General features: G+C 36.9%; 1 protein-coding gene across 1 annotated transcript in view; it reads right to left on the bottom strand.

The window, feature by feature from the left end:
- ATR (ATR serine/threonine kinase) overlaps window positions 1-24,793 on the bottom strand; it is a 42,920-nt gene that overhangs the window by 5,699 nt on the left and 12,428 nt on the right. The window contains exons 14-40 of the mRNA XM_069864421.1: window positions 24,261-24,428; window positions 23,193-23,387; window positions 22,631-22,816; window positions 22,091-22,183; window positions 20,612-20,742; window positions 20,269-20,412; window positions 18,981-19,074; window positions 17,798-17,923; window positions 16,090-16,296; window positions 15,759-15,872; window positions 14,754-14,869; window positions 14,207-14,327; window positions 12,944-13,081; window positions 11,622-11,829; window positions 10,983-11,161; window positions 9,932-10,096; window positions 8,689-8,780; window positions 7,749-7,840; window positions 7,164-7,341; window positions 5,866-6,042; window positions 5,314-5,473; window positions 4,599-4,778; window positions 3,531-3,673; window positions 3,060-3,157; window positions 1,773-2,005; window positions 961-1,095; window positions 180-380 (exon numbers count right to left, since the gene is read on the bottom strand). Of these exons, the coding sequence (XP_069720522.1) occupies window positions 180-380; window positions 961-1,095; window positions 1,773-2,005; window positions 3,060-3,157; window positions 3,531-3,673; window positions 4,599-4,778; window positions 5,314-5,473; window positions 5,866-6,042; window positions 7,164-7,341; window positions 7,749-7,840; window positions 8,689-8,780; window positions 9,932-10,096; window positions 10,983-11,161; window positions 11,622-11,829; window positions 12,944-13,081; window positions 14,207-14,327; window positions 14,754-14,869; window positions 15,759-15,872; window positions 16,090-16,296; window positions 17,798-17,923; window positions 18,981-19,074; window positions 20,269-20,412; window positions 20,612-20,742; window positions 22,091-22,183; window positions 22,631-22,816; window positions 23,193-23,387; window positions 24,261-24,428 (4,074 nt within the window). The remainder of the gene's footprint in view (window positions 1-179; window positions 381-960; window positions 1,096-1,772; window positions 2,006-3,059; window positions 3,158-3,530; window positions 3,674-4,598; window positions 4,779-5,313; window positions 5,474-5,865; window positions 6,043-7,163; window positions 7,342-7,748; window positions 7,841-8,688; window positions 8,781-9,931; window positions 10,097-10,982; window positions 11,162-11,621; window positions 11,830-12,943; window positions 13,082-14,206; window positions 14,328-14,753; window positions 14,870-15,758; window positions 15,873-16,089; window positions 16,297-17,797; window positions 17,924-18,980; window positions 19,075-20,268; window positions 20,413-20,611; window positions 20,743-22,090; window positions 22,184-22,630; window positions 22,817-23,192; window positions 23,388-24,260; window positions 24,429-24,793) is intronic.

Raw genomic sequence — 24,793 nt, 5'->3', positions numbered from 1 at the left:
CTATGGCAATTAAAGATCTACAAGAGCAAGGAATAGTTATTCCAACCTACTCCCCCTACAATTCCCAAGCTCAGCCAAAGTAATTGTGAAGTTTCTTACTCACTCCTCCATTACTAGGGAGATAAGATACATTCGCAGCTACGTTTCTTTAACATGAAATTTAAAATGAGGAGGCTCACCGTGTCATCAAAGCCTGCAATGTAGGCCCAGCATCCTGGAAAAGGGTCATGGTTAGCATGTGTACCCGGAGTTGAAGGAAGAGTTGGGATCATTACAGATTGTAAGGGAATGAGAATTTCACTAAATGTGTGCTCTTCTACTAATCTCTTCAGTGTTCTGAAGTGAATACTCATGCTTAATGTTGAGCTGTTTCCATCAACCTTAAAAAACCAGTAGTTCAGAAGTTAACAGTCAACACAACATTACTGTACTATCACAATAACGAATAAATAGACTAATAAATGCTTACGGAAATAAGAAAAATGGCAAACTACATTTGAAATTCAATGGGAATGGTCAAAAGTAAATATATCTGGCCTTCATGGCACATGTATTTTTCATTCTGAATATAAGTACAGAATAATTAAAGAATTTCTTTAGTTTTACCTTTATGATCAAGTTTGTTTTTTAATGAAAAACAACTAGTCTATTTTCTGTAGTAAAACTCTGTGAAAGTTACTGGGCAAGAATCATACACGAAAGCACAAAACAACATAAAGCCCACACACCGTGACATGTGCCATCATTTACCAAGGTAATTTGCATATGCTCAATTCAGAGCTATTTTCTACTTTGAATATTTTTAACGTGAAAAAATGTAAAAAACCTAATCTTTTACAAATTAGTGTAGTTTCTGTTCAAATATAGTAATATAATGAATTGGCTAATGAAAGCTGTCAGAAGCAGCTTTTGTATAACACGTCTGAAGAAACCCATTCCATGCATTAAGTCGGTACGTACTGGTTTGTTGCACAGCTCTAACAGTTTATCTGTAAGGCGTGTGGCATCTCCAATAAATTTTCCTAAAGATTCCTTCATGTGAATAGCTTTGTTTAGGATTTCCTTACATCTATTGACACGCGTAGGGTAAGAGGACTGAAAAAAGAGAAAAGTTAAAAATTATTAAACAACAGTCAAATAAATTAAAGGATCCTAAACCCCACAGTAATTGGTACATTCTTTTCTCTATTTCATGCTTGTCAGATTTCACATCTGGCAAAGGTTGTCCTCCAGCTGAACTGCAGTGTTAGAACAAGTACTACAGTGGTACGGTTGGTGGGGGTGTGTGGAGTTACTGCTTTCTGATACTGTTATGTTATTCCACCAGCACCACGCTTTCCAATTTGCTTTGGAATGACCTTACTACTGCTTAGGACTAAGTGGTATTTTCTATCTCATTGTAATCAACACACAGAGATGATTAGTCGATTATAAAACTGGAATTTTAATTACAAATACTAAACAACAAAATCTGTTGTCCATAACTACCTAATTTATCATCTATTTTTTATTCTAATTTCCTTTCCTAATACACCACAGAAGTCAGGGTGCACGTTAGCATTCTAACTCGGAACACTTTAACTGTGATATATGAACTTTAGACTGCAATAAAATCTTTTGCAGTGACAGCACTGATAACCTGTTCCACCACACTTTCACAGCAACTGAAGCTCTCAATTCCTTCCATTCATCTTAAAGTAAAACAGACTATATTCAAATTTCTCTCCAGTTTTACAAACTCAATAAAGACGTAGTGATACTTATCAAAGTACCTTGGACACGGCTGTCATCATCCACATAGCTTGCTGTGGATAGGCTAAAAACACTTTAGCCACAATCACCATCAGAACAGCAAAAACTTCATCGTGAGAATGGCAGATTCGGGAAATTAACTGGGAAAAAGCTGTCAGAAACTGGTAAGGCGCCAGGTGATTCGTGTGCTCTGTAATCACCTTATTTATTTTAGCTAAATCATTTTTCATTTGAACACGTTCTGAACGACCAGCTGAAAAACACAAGAGGACAAGATGATATTCAAAAATGTAAAGTCATTTAAATCAAGCCTACAGAAACATATTTTGCTGGTAACTTTCATAAGCCAAAAATACTCAGGGAAAATGAAAAGCTCCTCCCACAAAGTTCTTTTCAACGTACCATACAATGACTTAATACACATGCTATTTAACTAACCGGAACAACAAGAAATAAACAAGCACAGACAACAGGAATGTGGAACAGAGCATCAGAAAAGCTTTCCTTACACTCTTAAAATAAAATATCTATTACTCCTTTAGAGTGATGCCACAGCATAGAACAAAACCAAAACCAGTCCACATATTTCCCTGGTAAAGTGATTCCAACGTTCTATAGTGGAAAGAAATTGAAGGGAGTCTTTACAGGGGCCATAATTAGCACAGCTCCTCCCATCTTCACCCCTGCACCTGGGGACCCAGCACAAGCAGCAGCAGAGAAAGCAGCATCTGATGTGCCTGCAGCAAAATCCAGTTGACCTTAGTGTATAGAACCAGGTCAAGATCAAGGAGCCACAACTGTAATCTTCAGGCCAGATCTGCAGGTAATGCTTGCAGCTTTCATTTGTACAAAAACCTCCCACCCAAGACGTGTCTATGGTTTCACGTGCTTTGATGCTGCCCACAGGATTTCCCCCTCCCCTTGTTTAAATTGCAGTAGAATTCCTTAGCTATTGGAACGAAGAAAAATTGGAAAAAAGCTCCCAAGCCTAACCCTTTCCTGCCGCAGGTGTACACAAAACCACTGCTCGACAGGTACACACAAGGATTTTCCCTAAACCTGTTTATCAACTTAAGTTACCTGAGGAAAAATCTTATCTCATTATACATTCAAAACAGTTCTAGAGGGTTTAATTAAAACAGTTAATATTCTCCTCCACATTAACATCCTGTAATTGAAAAGAATAATAATACTTTCTTGTTTCCATCAGGCAATAAGTGTAGTACTGTAAATACTCTTCACTGCTCCTTCAACTGTACATTAAAAAGTATGACACAGGAAGCATGTTCTGGGGAAAAATGTTCTACCTTTATCACATTCATATGCTTTTGCTCCGAAGTCCAGCCATAAAGACAGCATTCTCGGCATTGACTGATAGATGAATTGATTCCCGTACTGTAGAGACCTGTGATTACATGTTTAAGTCACAGCATGTGAGATATTAGAAGTATTACAAACTTTATGTAAAATTTATGTTTAGCATTTTAATGCAACTGCAACAACTAAAAGCTTACTAATATACATTTTTCATTAATCAAAACTGCAGATGAAATAATTGCCTTACACAAGCTGGACAATAATTGCCTAATCAGAAGGCAGAAATTAAATTAATTAAGTATGAAAACAAAAGGAAGCATGCAGTGCTTTGTTTTACAATACTGCATACAAATTGAAGACAGCCTGAACAGTTGAAAGCTGATACATTCCTATAAAATATTGGTTTCAGTATAACAGTCATCCACTTAGAGAAGCCATGCAAAGCTGCTGCAGGGTCTAACCTCCCAAAATGATGAACTATATATCTAATCAGATCGCCTTGTTTTTCCATCTTGTTGTCCGTTACCATTGGCATTAATTTATCATAATATTTAGCAAGATAAAAATGTCCATCTTCCCATTCCGGTAAGAAAACTGTAACATCCTGCAACACAGTCAAGAAGAGATAATTACTTCTGAGATGATGACAGCTTGTATTTTAATAATTAATTTTGAAATAAAACAAAAACAATAATAAAAGAAATTCTCCAGAAACAAGAATCTTATGTTAGTTACCCTTCTGCAAAGTAGATGCAAAAAAGTATTAATTGTAACTCTAACTCTGAAACCATAATCTTGCCCCAGGAGAAATATATATATAAACTAGAAGTCTGCTTTGAAAATATGTTTTGGATTTGGAGATGGCATGATCACTTAAGACACAGGATGGTATAAGATTCGATTATAGTTTCATTAGAAATGTTATAACCAAGTTCCTGATCCTGATAAGAGAAACACAGGATTGAGTTTATTTGTTTAAAAAGTGAAACATGAGGATGGTTTTTGCATTTGTTTTCCTTCTAACAGCATAATGTTTAAAATAAAACCAAAAATTGTGACATGTATTAGAAAAGAAATAACTTAGCAAGTGGCACATCTATTCTCCAATAACACTGGCTTGTTCCCCATGCCAATATGTAGGCAGTAGAGAATTTTAAGCACTAGCATTTTAATTAATTGATTGGAATTTAATTAGTTTCCATTTTCCCAACCAGCATTTGATTTGATACATCCATTAGATTTTTTTATTAAATGATTGTTACAGAAGCATTTTAATTACAAAGACAGCAGCAAGTATTATCAGTATGAAATGCCCAAACTTGGAGAATATCTGTTTTAGTAGGCAATATTAATCAGTGCCAAACCAGCGAGAGGAAGCAGTGCAGTGCTGTACTGTTGAAGAAAAACACACCAGTTGTCTCTTTCCCAGTTTTTCAGAGACTGGAAGCATATTTAAAGTGCAGAAAGAGAAGTAACAGTGAGAAGAAGCACAATGTGTAGTATTATTATTAGTAGTATCATCATATTACCTTATACTTTTTCATAACTGCATTGCTTTCAAAGTTAGCAGTTTCCTCCATAAACCTGCCCACTAGCAGCATTGCCCGACCATGGATGAGTTGCTTTTTCGTATCGCATGGCGCTTTATTTTCAGGGAAACATAACTCAACCCCCTTCTGAAGAACAATGAGTGCTTGATGAACCTCACCCTAAGGGAAAGAGGAAAATATTTTATATATTTTAAATAACAGAAACGCAGAAGTTTCATCTCATAATTGTTAATTCAGGCAAAGCCATGTCCCCGAGTATGTTCTAGACCATGGTGGCTTCCTAACTGAATATTACTGACTTCAAATGCTTCTAATATTCCCTTGTTATCCCAACATTGCTGTCCCTTTAGCTTTACCACAATAATTGCTCCCACATTTGCTGACTACCTCTGTTAGTTAAAAGGATATAAATGAGGGAAAGGTCTACCATTAAGATAACCTAAATTCTGACAGGCTGTTTTTACAGAGGCGGATGATTCGCTGTTTTTATACACAGCTGCCATGGAAGTGAATAGATATGGAAAACAGCTGATGAGCTGTTGAAAGCAAAAACTTTGTGTGGCTCATCTGAATGGTTTCACAGTCCCAGCTGACATTTTTTATGTATACCAACTGTATGCCCTTTTTTCTCAAAGAAAACTAAAGATGATTTTCTTGCATTTAAGAAAGTAAGCACCATTTTTATTTTCTTTACCTTGGACCAGAGCCACTTTGCTCTCTCTATATAAAGTTCTGAGAGCGTAGATTCCCCGGCATTCAGAAGAGCGTTATACGCAGTCTGGTGGTGCCCAGCTTTCCGTGCAACTCTGGCGCTCTGAAGCCAGCACTGACCGAGCAGCTCACTGTAATCCTGGCTGCAAAAGGCAGTTTTTCAGCAAATTAAAAATTTCAGTTGTGAATGCTGTGTGTCACTCCAAAGTAAATATCACAACGTGTTAAAACACAAATAAAATCTCTCAATAGCTATATACTACACAGTTATCAATTTAAATTATTTGTAATACACCTGTTTCAAAGTTTTTTCCATTTAGGCCTAGAAACAAATACTCTTCCACTCTGTTTATCCCTTATTTTTCCTACAGACATCAACTTTCCCTTCTATTTTGAAGGCATGTAATGTTGGAGAGGACCACTTTTATCTACAATATGAATTTCCAGAGTTTTAACTTCTCTTTTCTAACATGCATATGGAAAACGAGAATATTACTGAGAAGACAACATAGACAAGAAATAGTCATGTTCTCACCTTTTACTGAGGCTAAGCAAAGCTCTTCTCAGTGCTAAAATGGGTTCCTTTGCTCTGTAAGAGTTTTGGGTCATTTCAATGCGAGCACACCAATTCAGGGAATCTCTACCGTGGTCACCATCCAGTTGCTGAAACATTGGTGCAATGCTGTGCTCCAACTCACACAGCATGTGCAATCTGCATTAGCAAAACACAGGCAAAAACCAGTTGAAAATTGGTTGCCGTTTGAGATATATGCAAGTTTTACACAGCTTTTCCCATTTTCTTCCTTAAAGCTGGCCGTATAAGTAATTGCAAGCATTAGGACATTTTTTAAAAGCAAAAATGCAGCAAAGCAAACACACAAAACCAGGGATTTAGAAAATAATTTGTTTTTCTCACTACTTTTTTTTTCACTATTTTTCCACCAAGCTGCTCAACACAGAGTCAATGAAGATCAAGCTTTAGAAAGACTATTTCTATCTGTTACTTTTAGCAATGATTCTTCAAAAAGTCTGATTTCTTCAACAAACACTATTGCATTGTTATTGGCTGTCAGGGCAAAGCTGAGAGCTTGTAAACACTTCCATTCTCTTTGGCAGTTTAGGGACAGCAGATATATCTGACAGCAAAATAGTGACGATTTGAAGGCTTCCAAGTAGTCCAGATCACTGGCTATATCAAACTATTTTGAATCACTTCTTCCTCGATACTCATACTCCATTTCCTAAATAAAATAACATCGAAAAAATTAGTAACAAAAAAAACTTATGTAATTAAGATATGTACTCTTCAATTGGGTAATTCCAGGCAGTACCTTGCCATAAGGATCCTTTCACACTGCAAAGCACTTTTTTGTTAAAAAAAGAAGACTCACTTGTTAGTCTACTGCAGCCAAGCTTAAATCTATTAATAAAGTAAAACTACTGGAAGAGATGGGGTTTCAATTTTTTTCAGCTCCGATGATAAAAGAAGAGGGTGCTTCTAGGCCACTGTACAGATTAAAAGCAATGTTCTTACATTAATGGAGTTACTGGCCTGGATGTACTACCTTTATGCATGGAATTATTGATTTTTATTACCTGATGTTGACCTAAACTTGCTTGCCAATTTTGGAACAACAGCTTTATTGTGAATATTTTTCATAAGAGGAAAACAAATTCTCAATTAATCAATGGTTTCCAGTTGGCTGAGTATTTAAAAAAAGTGACAGAAAATGCACATCAGTCCCGTTTTATTGTGGAAACGGAAAATTCTTGTGGCAGCATACTTAGTTGTGCGACTTCTGGATTTAAAACACTGATATGAAAGTCAGAAACCTGATAATATGTTCATATCCTCGCTGATAGGATCCTCTTTCAAAGCTTGCTGCTGAAAGGGGTACAATCTGTTCTGCTCGAACAACCTTGAGTGTTTCATAAAAAGCTGCTTCGTTTTTCTTCTTGGCTGATAACAATAAATGTCCTAGTCTGACACTCCAAGTAGTAGACTTCACATCTTTGGGAAATAAAAAAAGCCTCTCAAACTCTGCTCCTTTAAGCAACTTGATCTGAACATGTCAATTTGCCTTAACATACTACCAGAAAAATAATTAATCAGAAATAAATAATTGAATTTTAGTAATACTATATAATTCCACCCCTCAACCCACTGCCCACAAACAAACCCAGAAGAAATCTAGCCTTACACTTGCTTGAAATTTCTACTCTATGACTACACAGTTTACCAGTCAATAAATACATTTGCAAAATCTAGAAGACTGTCAGAACCAACTCTCCTCCCAGTAAAACCTAAGACTAAAAAACCTACAATAGCTGCCCCTTGATTCTAGATGATGAGACTAAAGCATACACTTTCTCAGAAACATGAGGAAACATTCATATTTTAATATCATGATCAGTTACCTGAAGCCAAATAATTTTCCAGTAAATCCCATTGTGACAGTTTCCAGGCTGCTTCCACTCTGTAAGTGTTCAATTCAGAAATCCATTCAGACCTGTTAAAAGAAAGCAAAGGCAGAAAAAGCTAGTACTGGACTCAATTTCTTTTTCCTTCCTCCTCTCAGTATGTTAGTTCTACATTATATTAGCTAATACTCTTTAGACAAAACTTCTCTGACTTGAAAAGAAGCACGGTAAGCTTGCTTCTAATGAAATTCAATAAACCCAAAGGATACACACTGATAACAAATAACAGCTGTACAAGTCAATGCCACAAATTCAATTTCCAAGTGGTGTATTTAACTTTTTTGGCACATTTTAAAAATGACCATAAAGTCATAGAAAGATCTGGCTTGGAAGGGACCTTTACAGGTCATCCAGTCCAACCCCACTGCAGCGAGCAGGGACACCTTTAATTGAATCAGGTTGTGCAGAGCCCCATCCAGCCTGACCTTGAATGTTTCCAGAGATGCGACATCCATCACCTCTCTGAACAACCTGTGCCAGTGCCTCACCATCCATGTCATAAAAAAATCTCATCTTTATACCTAGTCTAAATCTACCCTCTTTAGTTGAACACCATTACTCCTTGTCCATCATCCAATCCATTTATCTTATTAGGCTACAGAACAGCTATGGAACAAGTAACGTGCAAGATAATGAATGGAAGATTCTATTTGACAAATCAAAGCACATATCAACACTGCACACAGTGTAGACAAGAAGCACTAACATTTCTGGAAGTCTTGAAATAAATAATTTATAGACAAAGCACTTAAAGTTTCTAGCTTTACACTGCTAATTGGATATGCCTAGTAAGCCTCAAATGCTTGACGACACACATGGCTGTAACACAAGAGCTTCATATTGCTCAAATCAACATTGTATTAGATGCTTACAGTACCTGTTTGCAAGCACTCCGTTGACCTGAGTAATTACAGTAGACAACTGACCGAGGCCTAACATGGACTTCACGACACCATGATAATGAATAATCTAGAAATAGAGTAAAAAGAAGAAATAAAAACCCCACACACATATAGTCATGAAGAACATGGCAGTCTGAAGCAGGAAATATGTCCATTTGGATGCTTTTTATATTATGAAAAGGCATAATCATCTGTACCATAATATCAATGAACATTCAAAATTAAAAAAAGCCTATGATTGCCCAAGCACTCAAATCATCATGGGCAATTGCTGAAATATGCCTCACCACGAACAGTTTGATGTGAATTTATTAATACCATTTCAGAGCTGTGAACATAAATTTGATTTAAGGAAAAGAGCAACAACAAGTAGGGAAAAGTCACAGGAAGGAAGTGACCCCAAAACCCTAAGCAATTTTGCTCTTCATGAAAATGTTTTCCATACTCTGGGAATGAAACAGAGCCACCAAAACACACTGTTATCAGCTGTGCTACGTAACCTGGGTTTCACAGGGAAGTTCAAGAAACCACAGGGATATCCTAGCTTAGGAAACTTTGTACCAATTGCCATTAGAAAAGTATTTCAAATATAGAACTATACTAATATACATCTTCAACTTTCTTTTGGCTTTTATCATCACATCTCTGGATATTCCCTTTGGCATATGAAAATCATGATGGTTTTCCAGTACCGCTTAGCTTTACAGTACTTTATATGTTCCAAATAAAGGAAGGGAAAGGGGAATGGAATATGAATAATCCTAAGTTTTCTTTAATCAATTTCCAATTGCATTTTCCCTGGAAGTCAATAATCAAAACCAGTAAGTCAGAATTACTTTGAATAAAACCTGTGGTAACTTGCTTTTACAGTTCTATTGTATTGACTGTTACTTAAGCAATCCAGTACCAGCCCTTCCCAAGCAAAGGCTTAACTTGAACTGCTAACAGTTCTAGGCAAAACCTGGGCATAAACGCCCAATTGTTAAGACAAGCCTGCAAATTACAGAATAAACCCAGTAAAAGATTGGTTGCAGTCCGTAAGACCTTCCAATAGCAATAATTATTCAGCAACTGCCACAGTAAACCCTTATGTTCCCATTTTACTAAAATACCCTGAAGAGTTATTTTTGGCTTAGTCCACTATTGTTTCTTAAGACGGCTTAAGAAAAAATACTTATCTATGTATTTTAAAAAATAAAGAATTTGTCTTGTGTTTACCTGATCTGGTTCCAGCTGGATAGCCCTGTCGTAACAGGCTGTTGCATCTCTTAGCAAGCCAATACTTTCATGTTCAAGGATTTGTTCTTTGAGAGATGGTTCTGCTTTCCGAATTGCACTCACCCCCTCTACTCCATCAGGCTCGTGCATAGCAGCATACAATCTCTTTATTCAGACAGAATTGGAAATGCACATTAAAAACTACAGACAACAACAGGATATTTTATATATAACACCCCCAGAATCATGGATGTTCCTGCAAGTGGGGAACAAACTACTCTGTAGGACTTCTTGGCATCAAGCTATCATGGCAAGTGTCAGTTTTGCTGGGCTGCTTCCAAACTTGATTCTTACTTTTGCTTAGCTCACTCTGATACCCATGATCTTGTACCCCAGAAAGAGAGTAAGAAAGAATAACACACCAAGTTACCTAAAACAACCTGTACAAAGGTCAAAATAAATATGCTATTATTACATGATGTAACTGTATACTATGAAGCTGCACATAACTTAAGATGGAAAAGCAACACACCAAGTGTTTCAAACTGGAAATGTCATCAAGGACTATAAACCATGAGGGACCTCAAACAAGTGCATCCTACAGGCTAAGATACTGATTGAAAATAATTGAAAGTGTTTTCAATACCCTCAGCACTAGCTCTGCTTCAGAATAAGTCACTCAGCTTTCCTGCAAGCGTGGTCTGCTGTGGTTTTTCTGTTATCATTGGCTGTGTTTTGTCTGGCAGAAGGCACAGAGTTCATTAAAATCAATAAATGCTATACTTTCAACAAAAACAGATTTAACTATTTTTAGGATTTTTCAGTCTTTTACTGTACACTAGAAAAGTGCTCATTCCGTTTCATATAAGCAGTGTGCAAAGCAAAAGGGAAGTACTAAACATTGCTGAGACAATTAAACACTTGTACTCAACAGCAAAAACCTGACTTCACCTTCTTCTTCCCATCTCAAAGAATCTGACAAAGCTTTATTCATCTACATCTGTTTTCATTTTAAAATAAACCAAACAAAACCCAAGAAGAAATTCAGAACCTGAAGAAATCCAAGATGCTCCTGAATATTTTGTTTCTTCTCTGTGATGAATGACTCAAAGTGCATCACAGCCCTTGTGTAAGCCTTGGAGCGAAAGGAAGCCACAGCCAGGGTATCCTGAGGTATGAGGTCTAGGAAACGTGTCACATTTTGGTATTCTCCATAGTCCTCACTTGATACTATAAGGAAAAAAAAGTTTAACAAGTCTGTCCATTGGTGTGTCATTTATAAGAATTACCTTATGCATCTAAATTCAGCTAATTAACTTCAAAATTTAGTCATTACTCCATCAATTTAAGAACACATTTTTCTGTCAACAATTATTTATTTAAAATAACACTGGTGCATTTCCTACATCTTGTAAGACAACACAGAACACACTGAACTTCAGAAAACTACCCAGAAGCGAACATTTCCTGTTTTCAATTGTCAATCTGTACTTCTTACAAGAGGCACTCAAAACGATGGATGTGAGGTGGAAGCGGGGGGAAAATCACAATATCATAGTAAGAAGTCATCAAGCAGACTAACATATTATGGTAATACTGTATTCTTAAATGGTCATAATGTGAAGTGGCAAATTTAAATACTTGTTTGAAGAACGTAAACAGCACTCTAAATAAAACAAGCATTACTCACTTTTTATATCACTTCTGTCTTTGCTAGACTTGCTGGTATTTTTCTCAGCAATAAGCATTTGAAACTTATGTCTGGCCCACTGAGTTAGATGATCAAGCATGGAGAACACCGTCTGCGTGCTCAGCTGGCTTAGATCAGAGGCGCTGTCTTCAAGCCTCCTAGCAGACTGATCATCATGTTTCAAAACAGCCATAATCTCCGCATAAACCTACATAAACATTAATATGATAAAAGACAGAAGTGCCACGTAGGCATAAAACCAGCAGGAAACGGCAATTAATACAAAAATCAAACTAAAACACTAGCTGTTTTAATTGTGTATTTTAATAGTTTTGGGCTTATTGGCAAGCTCTGTTTGTACCATGGTCTTAAGACGAAGAAAAGGCAAATCAAGTAGCAGTTGTTGTCAGGAGATTTCACACAGGGAGTAAGTCTTTAAAAAGTAACCACTTGGATTCAGAATAACCATCACAATCACTGGAATTGGAGGTCTGAAAACAATGAATGCTACTGCAGTTCTGCTGCAAATACTTCCAGGTTTAATACGAGTCAAGTTATCTGCTGGCTACCAGATCACAAACCAAGTATTTGCCTATATTTAAGTAAATACTGTGCTCAAAGACTTGTTTCCCAGTTTAATCAACAGAATATAAGTTAATGTGCATAACAGATGCTTACTGTGGATGTATTTGTTCACACAACAAAAGTGACCACTCCCTTCTGCACACCCACAATGTTTAAACACAGGTATCTTCGCTGTGAGGCTTCAAATTAATAAAATATAAGTTATATTTTTCAGGCTCTTTAACTTCTGCTAACGAAAACTGAAGGAAAGGAGAGTGAATGACTTTTCTTTCCTATCCCTGCTTTGCTATAAGACATCTATGAATCCTGTTCTTCGTGAATCTTTTAGCTAAATAGCTTTTCCACTTAAATTCGAGTGCATGCAAGGGAGAGAAAAAAAATGATGAGTATGAATGCTTGGAAGTAATCAAGTTCAATTTATTCTTTGTTTGTGCTGTACTCCCTTCCGCTTCATAGAACTTGATGTTACTGCAGTCATAATTAACTGCATAATATCTCAAACTAGTGCCTGCTGACCAAACACACGGAAATCCATAGAAATACAGTTCAATACAAACTTCTATGAAAACATTCAAAATCCTGGAAGAAACTTCATATTATTAATACAGGAAAAGGAGTTTAGCCCCTACACAATCTGTTCATGTAGGTCTACAGCAATATTACAGAGCAGAACAGCTCTTGGGAAAAAGAGCTCCTAAACATTCCTATGAAAAACACTGCATTCCTGTACACCTCACCTCTTGTTGATCCTCTTGACTGCATCCCAACAAAACATAGACAAGGATGTGTGGAAGCAGATAAATTGTTACTTTGTAGTCGTTCTTCATCATAATACTGCAGCAATCAAACACTTTTCTGGCAAGATCATGTCGCACCTATAGAAAAATATTATTTCCAGGAAAAGCATCATTGCAGAAGTGCAAATGCCTGAACAATTAATAGGTTTCTTTTTGCTGACAAATAAAACAAATTCTACTTCATCAAATAATTTTAAGGTACTTGACTCCTACATAATGTTTATTAGACTCAAACCTGCTGCAGGGTTGCCAAATGGCATCTATCCTTACATGTATCAATTGCTGATACCACAAAGACACTGCTGACACGTTCAACTCTTCCATGTTTTCTACACCATTGCAAACTTGCACTGCTCACAGAAAAAAACTTAAGACCCTTTACTACTGCACTCAGCCTCTCCTCTGCCCTTAAAAGCCTGCAAGAAGTAGGAAATCATGAAGACATTAAAGTTGTCTTTGTCTGAAACAGAAAGGGGACAGCATAGCTACTGAACTATTGTGATTAAATTTAATTCTTGAAATGGTTGATTTAGAAGGGAAATTTTCTATGGGATATTACATGTTGGAAAGGGAAAAGGGGAAAACAGGAAAAAAGTGATAAGTACTTTTAATGTGCTGGGACTGAGGAGCTATGGGGAAATGAAAGAAATCTTTCAGAAAGAGAAGAAATTGAAGGTTTTCCAGAAGCATTCCAGGTACTTTTCTGAAGCATTTATCAGTGCTTTCAACTATACAAGAACCTCTGGATAAGGGCAAACATCCGAGACTTTAGGCTTTGACACTACCTGTGAAGCCTAGGCCAGAAGTAAGAATGCAGGGGAAAGGAGGGCACATGGTCATTGATGATGAACAAATCATAGAATAGTTTGGGGTGGAAGGGACCTTAAAGGTCACCTAGTTCCAGCCCCCCTGCCATGGGCAGGGACCTACCACTAAATCAGGCTGCCCAAGGCTTCATCCAACCCGGCCTTGAACACCTCCAGGGATGGGGCAGCCACAGCTTCCCTGGGAAATCTGTGCTAGTGTCTCACCACTCTCATGGTGAAGAAAGTCTTCCTAATGTCTAGCCTTCAAGTACATGCTTTAACAGGCCTACAGAGAAGAAGCATATTCACCTATCCATCCCTGAGTTCAACAAATCAAAACGTGATTCTAGAACCATGTTTGCATACATCAGTATAGAGAGTAGATTTATTCTCTCACCTTTGTTATAAGATAACCGGCCCAAGTTGCTGACCACTCTGCAAAATTATCACCTAATTTGTTTAAGTAAATTGGCTTCTTCATCTTAGACCAATTTACAGCCTTTTGATAACTTTTGTACCTGTAATTTTAAAATAACCATTTAAGAAAATAATTTTTCTTATTTAATATGATGAAAAACAACAGCACATGGTTAATTATTAAATTCCCTAACTGGAATCATAAAAGGTTTTATCTTCTGTATGTTTTAAACAAGAATTAAAAACATACTTTCAGTAACGAACATATTTTATTCTTAAGCTTCTTAAAAGTCAAACATGAAACAAAAACAACCTAATATTTTACCAGAAGCTTTAAGTACACTGCGAAGCACTGCTCCAATCATTTTTAAGAAATGCAGTTTGATAAATATTTGAGTAGCGTGGTTTTGGCAGAAAAATCTAGAATGCTTATAAAAGCCAAGAAATGCCAAAAGTTGTTTTTCTAAGAAGAGGAAAAAATGGTCTTAAAGCTATTATGAAAACAAATTGCCTAAATTACTGTATACCGTGTATTTAAGTGAGGTTCCAAGATCTCCTGCACGTGCTCAGGAAACCTCCTCCAAAGCCTGGAGCCTGGGCAGTCAGTGTTTGTGTCTCTACAGTCATAGATAGACAGTAACTCCTGAAAAGGCATAGTTTACACGACCAAGTTAGCACTGAAAATGCCTCATGACCACAGTAGTAACAAAATCTGGTGTATAAACAGAAGTGATGACCTCGAAGTTACAGTGTGTTTAATTCAGAAATTGTAATTGCAAAACTTTGCTCCAACATTGTTAATCCCCTATTACTGGGCAAGGCTGATTTCAACCAACTACTGACTCCCCAGATTCTCCAGCTGATGTTTGGACCACATTACCCCACGGCCTTCACATCTGCCAGTAAACCAGAGACTAGAAGTTAATCTGATTTCTCCTTCTGCATAAGCTAATAGAATTGTCTTATTCTGCGGACTATCTGGGGCCACTTATTATTTCCTAGAGCAAAGAATTGTCCTGCAGCTTTCACAGGGACAAAACAACAACAAAACAAAACCCAGAAAACAGATGAGCTTGGAGTTCTCAAACCAGCACAAAAGACTGGAGTCTGAAAATAAGGGTAGGCTCACTTTGAGTTGCTTCTTAGAAGTGAGCAGAAACCCTCTAAGGAACACTTCCTGTTTTTCATTTCTGCCACGTAACTTGTACCATTTCTAAGTCAGTCTTGGAAGTATCCCTTAAATCACCATGTATAGACTACCCATTACCTCCGAAACATCACATCTCTCCTAAAATGTCATGACACAAAAGCAAACAAATCTTGCATTTGACAATTCCCAAGTGGGCAGTTTAAAAAAATAAAAATTTACTATCCTCAATAACTTTTTACGTTGTATTTTAAAGCTGTATAGGATGAAGTTTCAAATACTTAAACACATAACTCAAAACGTACACGTATACTGCGTAATTCTATACTCAAAGTGATGTGAAATCATTTGTGAAGTAAAAGTAGGATCTGAGCACATCTCTTACCTGAATAGCATATGCCGCAGAATCCTGAGCACGAACGTTGTCAGCATAAGCAAGGAACGCTCTGGTCAGTTCCATTAATAACCCATAGGCAAAATTTGGGTCCTCCACACCAGCCTCAATCACAAACAGAAGGCCAGTTTTATTGAAACAAATGGAGTAAAAGCTGTATCTTTAATCTCTAAATAATCACTTTGAAGCCTGAATCTGAACAGTTTTAGATGAGAAAACAAGTATAGATTTTGAAAGGGTCTAAAGATAAGAGATTCCCTTCTCCCAAGTATTTAAAAAAAATCTTAAATGCTAACCAAAACATCAGAGCAACACTTCTTACCACAAATGTGAAGTGCTTTCCTTGAGTTTCACTTGATGAAAAATCAAGCCTGCCAGGATCTATGGCTCCTAGCTCACCTAAACATTCTCCACAAAGTAGTCGGGCTTGAGAATTTGCATCCTGGCAGCCAATCAGCAACACAGTGACCAGCTGGGAGATGACTGGCTCTACAGTTTCACTGTCTGTAACATACTTGACCAATTTTTCCTGTGAAGGTGAAAAATAAAGATGAGTTATTCTACAGCCATGCTTATGGTACATAATGTTGGAAGTTTCCCATCTGTAACTCACTCTTACTGGGCATTTCATTTATCCTTGACTTCAGACTATGATTCCAATACTACCATTTTGTAACTATTATCCAACTGCCCCAAACTGCTTGTTACCCTAGGAAGGACTAAATGAATGAGGGATTTGGGCTTCAAATAATAATACTGTCATGGTCAATATTGTATCGTATTATCATACACCTCTCTACTAACTTAATTTCCTTTCATTGTCTTACCAAGAACCTCTCTTCTTTTCTACATCATCTACTTCACTTATCTGTTCTTCCTCTTCATGTGTTTGATATTTTTCTCAATTTCTTTCATGCAGCTGTTGCCATACCTTCTAGTCTCACTGCTATTCATATACTTATTATTTCCCATTTGTTGGCCATTTCTTCACTCTCAGTTCCTACAAAGCCCAGGGTTTCAAGTCCTTTAATCGATACTCATCAAGTTAATTGGATTTCCTTTCTCTTTTATTTTGGCTCAGCTTTTATTCCCCAGTTCCATGTTTAGTCCAAACAGAAAAAACTTTCTCTTAATAATATGAACAGGTTTGCAATTGTTATGTTTAATCAAAAACAGCCAATATAACTGAGCAAATAGTTCCACAAGCTGAGGAACTATTGAAGTTTCACTCGCCTCGATTATTTTGCTAGACTTCTAAGCAAGACATGGCAAGATTTTGCTATCCTAAGCTGGAAGAATTACTTATTGACCAGGAACATATACAATGATTGACTGCCCTTTCAGCTAGGGTGCATTTTATTTCCTGGCTGAAGAACATCCCACAATCCTATAGCTTCTGTGGGAACTGACTATTAATGTTTTTCTTTTAAATAGGTCACATACACCCCTCTGTGACAATAACCACACAGATTTGTAAAGCAGCGTCTTTGCAACTTGTACATGGTTATAAAACCTATTTGACTGTGATCCGTGGATTAATGTGTTTGAGGGTGGAAGGCAAAGAAGGAAGAAAAACCATCAAAAGCATGAGACAGTCACATACACCTTCATTCTTTCAGACATTACACTCAAATTATGGTTTTAATGTTTTAGTCTCCTGATGCAAAAGCCATACGTGTTCCAAAAGAGAACAGGGCCACACAACAGATTGTTGAAATGGACTTCTTAGATATACCTTTCCTCAGAGTTCAAAATCAATAAGAAATATGATCCTAGCCTTGCTGAATCAGCATCACACAGGTCAGAAGGACTTGAAGTACTCTTACAAGGGGACATGACGAAAAAGAATCCCTTTTCCCTATTCTATTAAGAAATTGCAAGCTTAAACTGAGAAAAACATCATTCAAGTGAACGCCCAGTAACACTACGGACTTTTAGACTGTTGTTCCAGATGCTATTGCTTTGGTTTTGGTTTTTTTTTTTGGTTTTGTTTTTTTTTTTAAGAGATTCAACTGTAAGGTTTTCTATACCTGATTTCTGTATAACGTTTCTTTCAGGCTGGTAAGTGCATGAATACGAACATCCACATTCTCATGCTGAATAGCTTTCATAGAAAGCTGCAGCGTTGTCTGCAAGTCAGTGCTTTTGGAAGATTCCTGAACAAGACACAACATAAGAAGTTCTGAGTTAAATATAACAGGAATGCAACTAAGCAGCATCACTAAGAACACGTGAGAACACATATAAACTACTCCCTTTCTGCCTGCATTCTCACTTATATCCATATACTATTGTCTTCCTGTCTATCATTTAATATGTTCTCAAAAAGGTGCTATATTCACACTTCTGTGTAAACATAGCACAAGTGTAAAGAAAAACTTTGAAATCAGAAGAAAATGCTTTGTTGTGAGTACTTCATTGTCTAAATTCAAATTTATTTTTACTTTTGTTACCTCATTCCACCAAATAATTGCTGCTTCTATTGCCTAACCATCTGTGGGCAAACAAAGAAACAGACCAGAGTGTACTGCTAAAAACAGACAAATTTCATCACCTTTAAAGAGAACATGGAAGAGGGATTAAATTAAAAGTAGCTTCTCTTGTAATACATTCATTACCACAGCCACTACTGCTGACTTTTAATCTCAATCTCTTCAGCCTCAAAAAGATGAAAAGTCAGTGTTCAGGAGATACTACAGAACCAAGCTTGTTAAGTGTGAGCATATTTCACTCCTAAAGAAGAATCAGAATCTGCTTCAAATTATTCCCGTGATAAACAAATTCTATTTTGTTGTGGAGGCAAATAAATACTGTTTCCATAAAACAGTAAACTTCATGTGTTTTTCTACACTTGTAATGAATTCATTTGACGCACTACCTAAAAGGAAGTTGTGGAGAGGAGGGTGCTGGCCTCTTCTCCCAAGTGACAGGGGACAGGACAAGAGGGAACGGCCTCAAGCTCCGCCAGGGGAGGTTTAGGCTGAACATTAGGAAAACATTTTTCACAGAAAGGGTCATTGGGCACTGGAACAGGCTGCCCAGGGAAGTGGTTGAGTCACCTTCCCTGGAGGTGTTTAAGGCACGGGTGGACGAGGTGCTGAGGGACATGGTTTAGTGATTGATAAGAATGGTTGGACTCGACGATCCAGTGGGTCTCTTTCAACCTGGTGATTCTATGATTAAAATTAAGCAAATAAATAAAAGAAGCTGTACCTTTCTGTATCCCTGAAGGACAACCTGAATTTCTTTTAGTTCAGGAAGGTCAGGTAAAAAATATATTTCATGTAAAAAGTCTCGTACTGCATCCCTATTAGTCACAAAAAAAAAGGTTGCAAGAAATATAGCAAACATCAGTTGGGTCAGAAAAATCTTTAAAATACATCCAAAGAAAGCAGTTAAATATAACACAGACTTGAAAACAACCCATATTTCATTTCCTTTTTTTATCTAATTAAATATACATATGATACAATTTGTTTCTCCTGTTACTTGACTAAGCCATAGATATTCCTCTAAGTTTTCAATTACTACTTCTTTTAAAGACACTTTATTAAAAAGCTTTAAGAGCTGCCATTCACTTCCACCAGATTTGGCTTTCCTTTTTTTGAACACTGGCCATAGGGTGAGAATAATCCCTCTTGACTGGAAACCAGTTTCAGTTTTCCTCATAAGAAAAGAGAACACCCAACCAATAAAAAAAATTCTGTCTTCCTAACATGAAAAAATATCTTTCAGTTTTGCTACTCTGGGTTTCTAGAAGACCCTTAGGATTCCTTTTGTCACCTTTCATTTTGAATACTGTCGGTATAAGGCGGTGCAAGAAAAATGAAAAGCCAACGAAAGTAATGAAGATATAAACTAGAAACATTCCTAAAAATAAATAAATTTTAATTTTAAGCTAAAAAACAGATGAAAAGGAATTAAGATTCATCATTGTCTTCAAAAAGGTTAAGTCAAGAGAATGTAAATCTTGTGTGTCAGGCTTTAATTTGGTTTTCAGATGGCACGACTGCTTGTGAAGAGTATGTACGAAGTCTTACTCAACATGAGTTTCTGTGCACTTAATTATAACTCTGATTGAGAGGAACAATGAACTCATTTCCTCTGTATTTCCAAGTCTGCCCAGTTCCTTCTAGCTTAGAGCAAACATTAGCTATCACTGTTAATCTGTGTGTGCCCTGTAGAGGTAAGGCATTTTCCATACCAGCAGAAAAAATGCAGAATTGGAAAACCTGCATGGGGAAGCATCTGAATAGGTTAGAACTTAGCCACAGCGTCACATATTTCTATAAGGACAATATAAAACCACTTTTCAGATGGGGCTATCACTTGCCATATTTCAAAATTGTGTTGCAATTTAGGCAAGCGGGAATTTTATAGAACAAGAACTTGGCAGAGAAACAAGTTTTCTCACCTCAGTGCTGGGCAACTTCCATTTAGGGTTATCCCCATTGCTATTACAAGATTTAACCCATATAACTGAAAATATTTTGTACAGTACCTGTTCTCAACTATAAGAAAGTAAAACACAGCTGTAGTTTCCTTTGGCTGGATATGTATAAGAGGCAATAATGCTACTATCACATGACTAAGCAAAGAGCCAAGGTATGAATGGTCCAGACTTCGAACAAAACAATCCCAGGCTCTAAACAAGAAGAGACAACAAAGTAATATTAATCAATTATTCTTCTTTGTATAAAGACATTTTAAATGAGTCATGAGAAGCATTTTAAGTTACTTCAGCTCTGTGGGTTAGACTATTGTCTAGAACAAAACTAAAGAGTGTATTCAAGGGCAGATAGCGTAGCTATGCACGTCACTGTCTGGGTACACTATCGGTTCACCTGCAACATAATTCTGGAAAGTCATCCTTGTATCTCAGAGCTGTTCTCAGTGTAGTCATCATCTTCACTCTTACAGAACTGATGTGCTTGGGACCCAAGAGCTTCATTAAAGACATAAGACTGTTTAAAGCCTAGACACAGAGAAAAGTCATTTTAGTGCATTAGATAACTCAGTAAAACACATACAAGCAATATTTTCTAGTAAAACCAGGGTAACCTGGCTTAAGAAATCATACTCTAACAAATATCAAGTTCAGTCTGATGTTTCCATAAACAATTAAGAGGTTAGAGGAAAAGAGAATGAAAGGAAATTTGTAACGACAGGATTGTAACAAAAAAGGTATTTGGGCTGTTGACATTTTGACAACTGTGGACACCAAAAGAGTTCATAGTTGTAGAAGTCAGTTATAAGACACGATTAACTACATGTCCAAAGCTTTAGAAGCTGATAAGAGCGGGTTTTGGAAATACAGAGAAAAACTTGCATTTAAAAAAGAAAACAAACCAATCAATCACCACCACCAGAACTGTCACACAGCTTCTGGTAGAAAAGACTGGTAAGCTTCAGGGAACAGGTAATAGCTTAGTTGTCATTATGACTGATGAAAGACAGGAAAGAAATACTGAGATGCAGAAAAAGTAGCAGATATTTCAGCCACTGTAACACTGTACCAAAACAAGGCAGTACAAGCAGGACAGATCAGTATCATTAACAGAGGAAGAAATTTGAGCTTAAGGAAAGGTCACGGAAGGGGAAACTCATCAAGTACTAAAAACAGAACAAGAAAGGATAGAAACAATAGCAGGTGCAGCAGAAGAAATGCTATACAAAAGAAATTCAGAAAGTGTGAAGACATGGGGCTATGAAAATGAAAGCATCTCAATGTGTATATCTGAGAATAAAAAAGCTTGAAAGAACACCAGGAAAAATGCAGTCCATCAGTGTAAATGTCTTATGCATTCTAGCTCTGAGTAATTCCCCACAGAAACCATCCACCTCACCTCTGTGAGGTGGCCAAAAGCCTTGTCTTGTTTTTAGAAGCGTTACCTCAGCAGAGCAGTTCTGTGAAAAGCACCACCAATAAAGACTAGCAGCTCTTGGATTTGCATGTTACTTTCTTTAGCTTTGCCTTTTGGTGCCCTTAGAACTCTGCCCGCTGCAGTAACTCCAGTTTTCTCCCATACTCCCTCATTCTCCACTTCGTTTCTTTCACGCATATAAAACAAACACTCGGACTCCTTATGTACACCACGTCTAACTGAAACACATACATTAGCTAACCATTAAAGAAACAAAACTAACCAAACTTTCTAGCTTACCCAGAAGCCCTACCCAGAGAGGCAGTCAGTTTTTAAGAATCATGTGGGAACCCTAGTATCTTTGAGACTTGAGTGACAGTTGTACAATCACATAAGTCAGGAATATTAAAATAGTTCTTGCTTATCTTCATATTAATATTCAAAATGAAGTTTACGCACCATTTTTTTATCCTCAATGCCAACACTGGAACTCAGTAACTGCATGTTAAAAAAAGCCAAGATACCAAGCAATTTAGGTTGCAGATAATCAGCCTGTGGAAGAGGAGAGGAGAGAAAAAAAGTAAAAAGCAAACAATGTTACTGTTAACACATTTCTAACCTTAAGAAATTAAAAAGCAAGTACGAAATGGTAATTTTGAAAGACAAATGAGAAGAATCCCAAATACATACACTACTCCTTAAGAAATACCCATGTTAATGAAAGACATCTCTATTAGGCTGTAGGGTTTTTTTGCTTAGGTAGGATTTGGTGGGTTTGTGTGTTTGGGAGCAAGGGTGTTATGTTGGTTGTTTCTTTTATTTTCAGTACACACTGGCTATGTATCTCTCTCTGACTAGAACATTTAAGAAATGCCAGCCTTTCCTCTGCTTCTTGCCTCAAGTAAGTGATGTTCAGAGAACATCAAATTGTCTTCACACTCAGACTGGAGGAAAAAAATTATCAAACAAAACTAAATATGAATATTTTGACATCCTTACCATTTGTTCAGGGGATGTTATTTCTCTAGGTCCCTGATAGGGATCGTCATGAGATGCAAACGAAGCCAGTATCGACAAACCATTGAAGACTTGTTGATAGTGTTCTCCTATACGCAGCAATAATTCATTGTGCAGTCCCTGGTAGTCCTGTCTCAACAAGCTGCCCAGTTCTATCTCGGTCTCATTCTATAATCAAATAGCAAACAATCTACATTTCATCACAATGAAACTAGCACACTCAGAGGCAGGAGGCATTGGACTCCAATTTCTATGGTAAATCAACAAAAAAAATGCTTCCAATTAGCTCAATGTTAGATAAACCAACTTTTTAGAGTTTAAGTTTGCAAAATATCTTACAAAAGCTCCTCGGCACCAACAGAACAGATGATCAATAACTAGAACAAAACTCCTGCATACAGAATTTCCCTACCTATGCTTTGCAAGACCTTAATTTCAATAAAGTAGAAAGCTCACTATTCATCAACTGTTGCTCCTAATCTGTGTATATATACAAAGATATATGCAAATATATATACAAATATATATGCAAAGACCAATTTACCTTGAGGTAATGAAGTGCCCGCTCAAGCTCATCCTTGGAGCAGGAACAGACCAAATGAGAGAAGATGTATTTGAAGTTATTGATTAAAATCTCTCTTCGGTTTACATTCAGCTGTTTTGCTATGGTTCGAATAAGACTGGAGGCTGCAGGACTAGCCTTGGCTGCAAGGTCGGGAAGCAAAACTTGTAGGGTCCGCTGGTAAATTAAGAACAATATTTAATAGAAAACAAACAAACAAACTTTCAAAACCCCAGGGTTTGCCTTTGTTCTATTTGCGTAAGTACAACATCACACATCTCTGGTCTTGTGTATGACCGTAGGTATGAATTAAGAACTTTAATGAGATGGAAATGCCTAATAAAAATGCAGATTAAATCAAAATAATTACTCAAGAAGGTACGTAATCTAATAAATACCGAGAAACAGGCAAACAGGAAGTGAGCTACCATTTTATATGTCTATCCAGTTTCCCCAGAGAAAAGAATCTTGGAAAAACCCCAAACAAAACAAAAACATAACAAATCCCACCACACCCACACAGAACATTTCCCAAACCCACCAGGTGACTAGGAGGACTGCTTTCTTGCTAAATGCTGTGCATTTCCCATCTACCAACAAACAAAATATGAGTATGAAGCTATTTAGCCTTCAAATAAAATAGGTAGCTAAGCAGACCGAGAGATCTATCCACAGAATATTAGCTTTATTCAATTGAAACAAGAAAGCAGACACCATGCAAAAATCATGCCCTACAAAGAATTCCTCCAAGTGCACTAAATCATGAATATAGATGTACTTAATGAGTACTCTAGGCCTTAGTTTATCATTTGTCATACTTAAACTAACACTGTAGCCATCACTGCAACTCACTGATAAAATTATTCCTCTGTATTTTTGAGCTCCCCATTGCAGCAATACCAAAGTGTTCTACATTATAATAAATGGCAACTAAAGGGGGAAAAAAAATCAGGTCTGAAAATAACAGAAAATTGTGAACTGAAACAGAAATCCAGAAGCCCATAGACAAAAAAAAAAAAGTCCAAAAGCAAAAAGTATTGACCAACTTACCGAGAGAAAGCGGTTTAGATCTGGAAAATCAAACACATTGGCTATCTCAGATAACATGTCCAGAGCCATTTCTCTCTGGTGAGCAGCTGTTTGTTTCTGTAGCTCATTACCCTGGCATGGAGCACTCAATACTGCTGCCTGGCTGGAGTGCAGGGATTCCACTAGGAACTAAGCACAAAGAGATATTTAGTACTATTTTCCCCTTTTTCGCTCCCTAAAAAAGCCCCTCAAAATATAAGAGTTTGTTTCCCTTCTATGCATCTGCTTTTCTTGCTCCTCTATTGCATATAGGCCTATGATCATTACATTGCAGTAGGAACTAGATTACCATTCACTTAATTGCATTTAATTTCACAACCCTGGCTTTAGTCATTGCATTACTAAAAAAATACCAAAACCCAGCAATGATCATTTTCTTTTAAACAGAACTTTTCTTCAGGTAATGGGTACAGCAAGAGAACGAATCAATCATGTCAGTATTATGCCTGTGAAATGTTGACTTCAGTTCCAATTTTAAAATCATAGCCCCCTAT

Source organism: Phaenicophaeus curvirostris, chromosome 10, assembly GCF_032191515.1.
Source record: "Phaenicophaeus curvirostris isolate KB17595 chromosome 10, BPBGC_Pcur_1.0, whole genome shotgun sequence".
Lineage (NCBI taxonomy): Eukaryota > Metazoa > Chordata > Aves > Cuculiformes > Cuculidae > Phaenicophaeus > Phaenicophaeus curvirostris.
The sequence above is the reverse complement of the archived record's forward strand: the minus strand, read 5'-3'. Positions and strand labels throughout refer to the sequence as shown.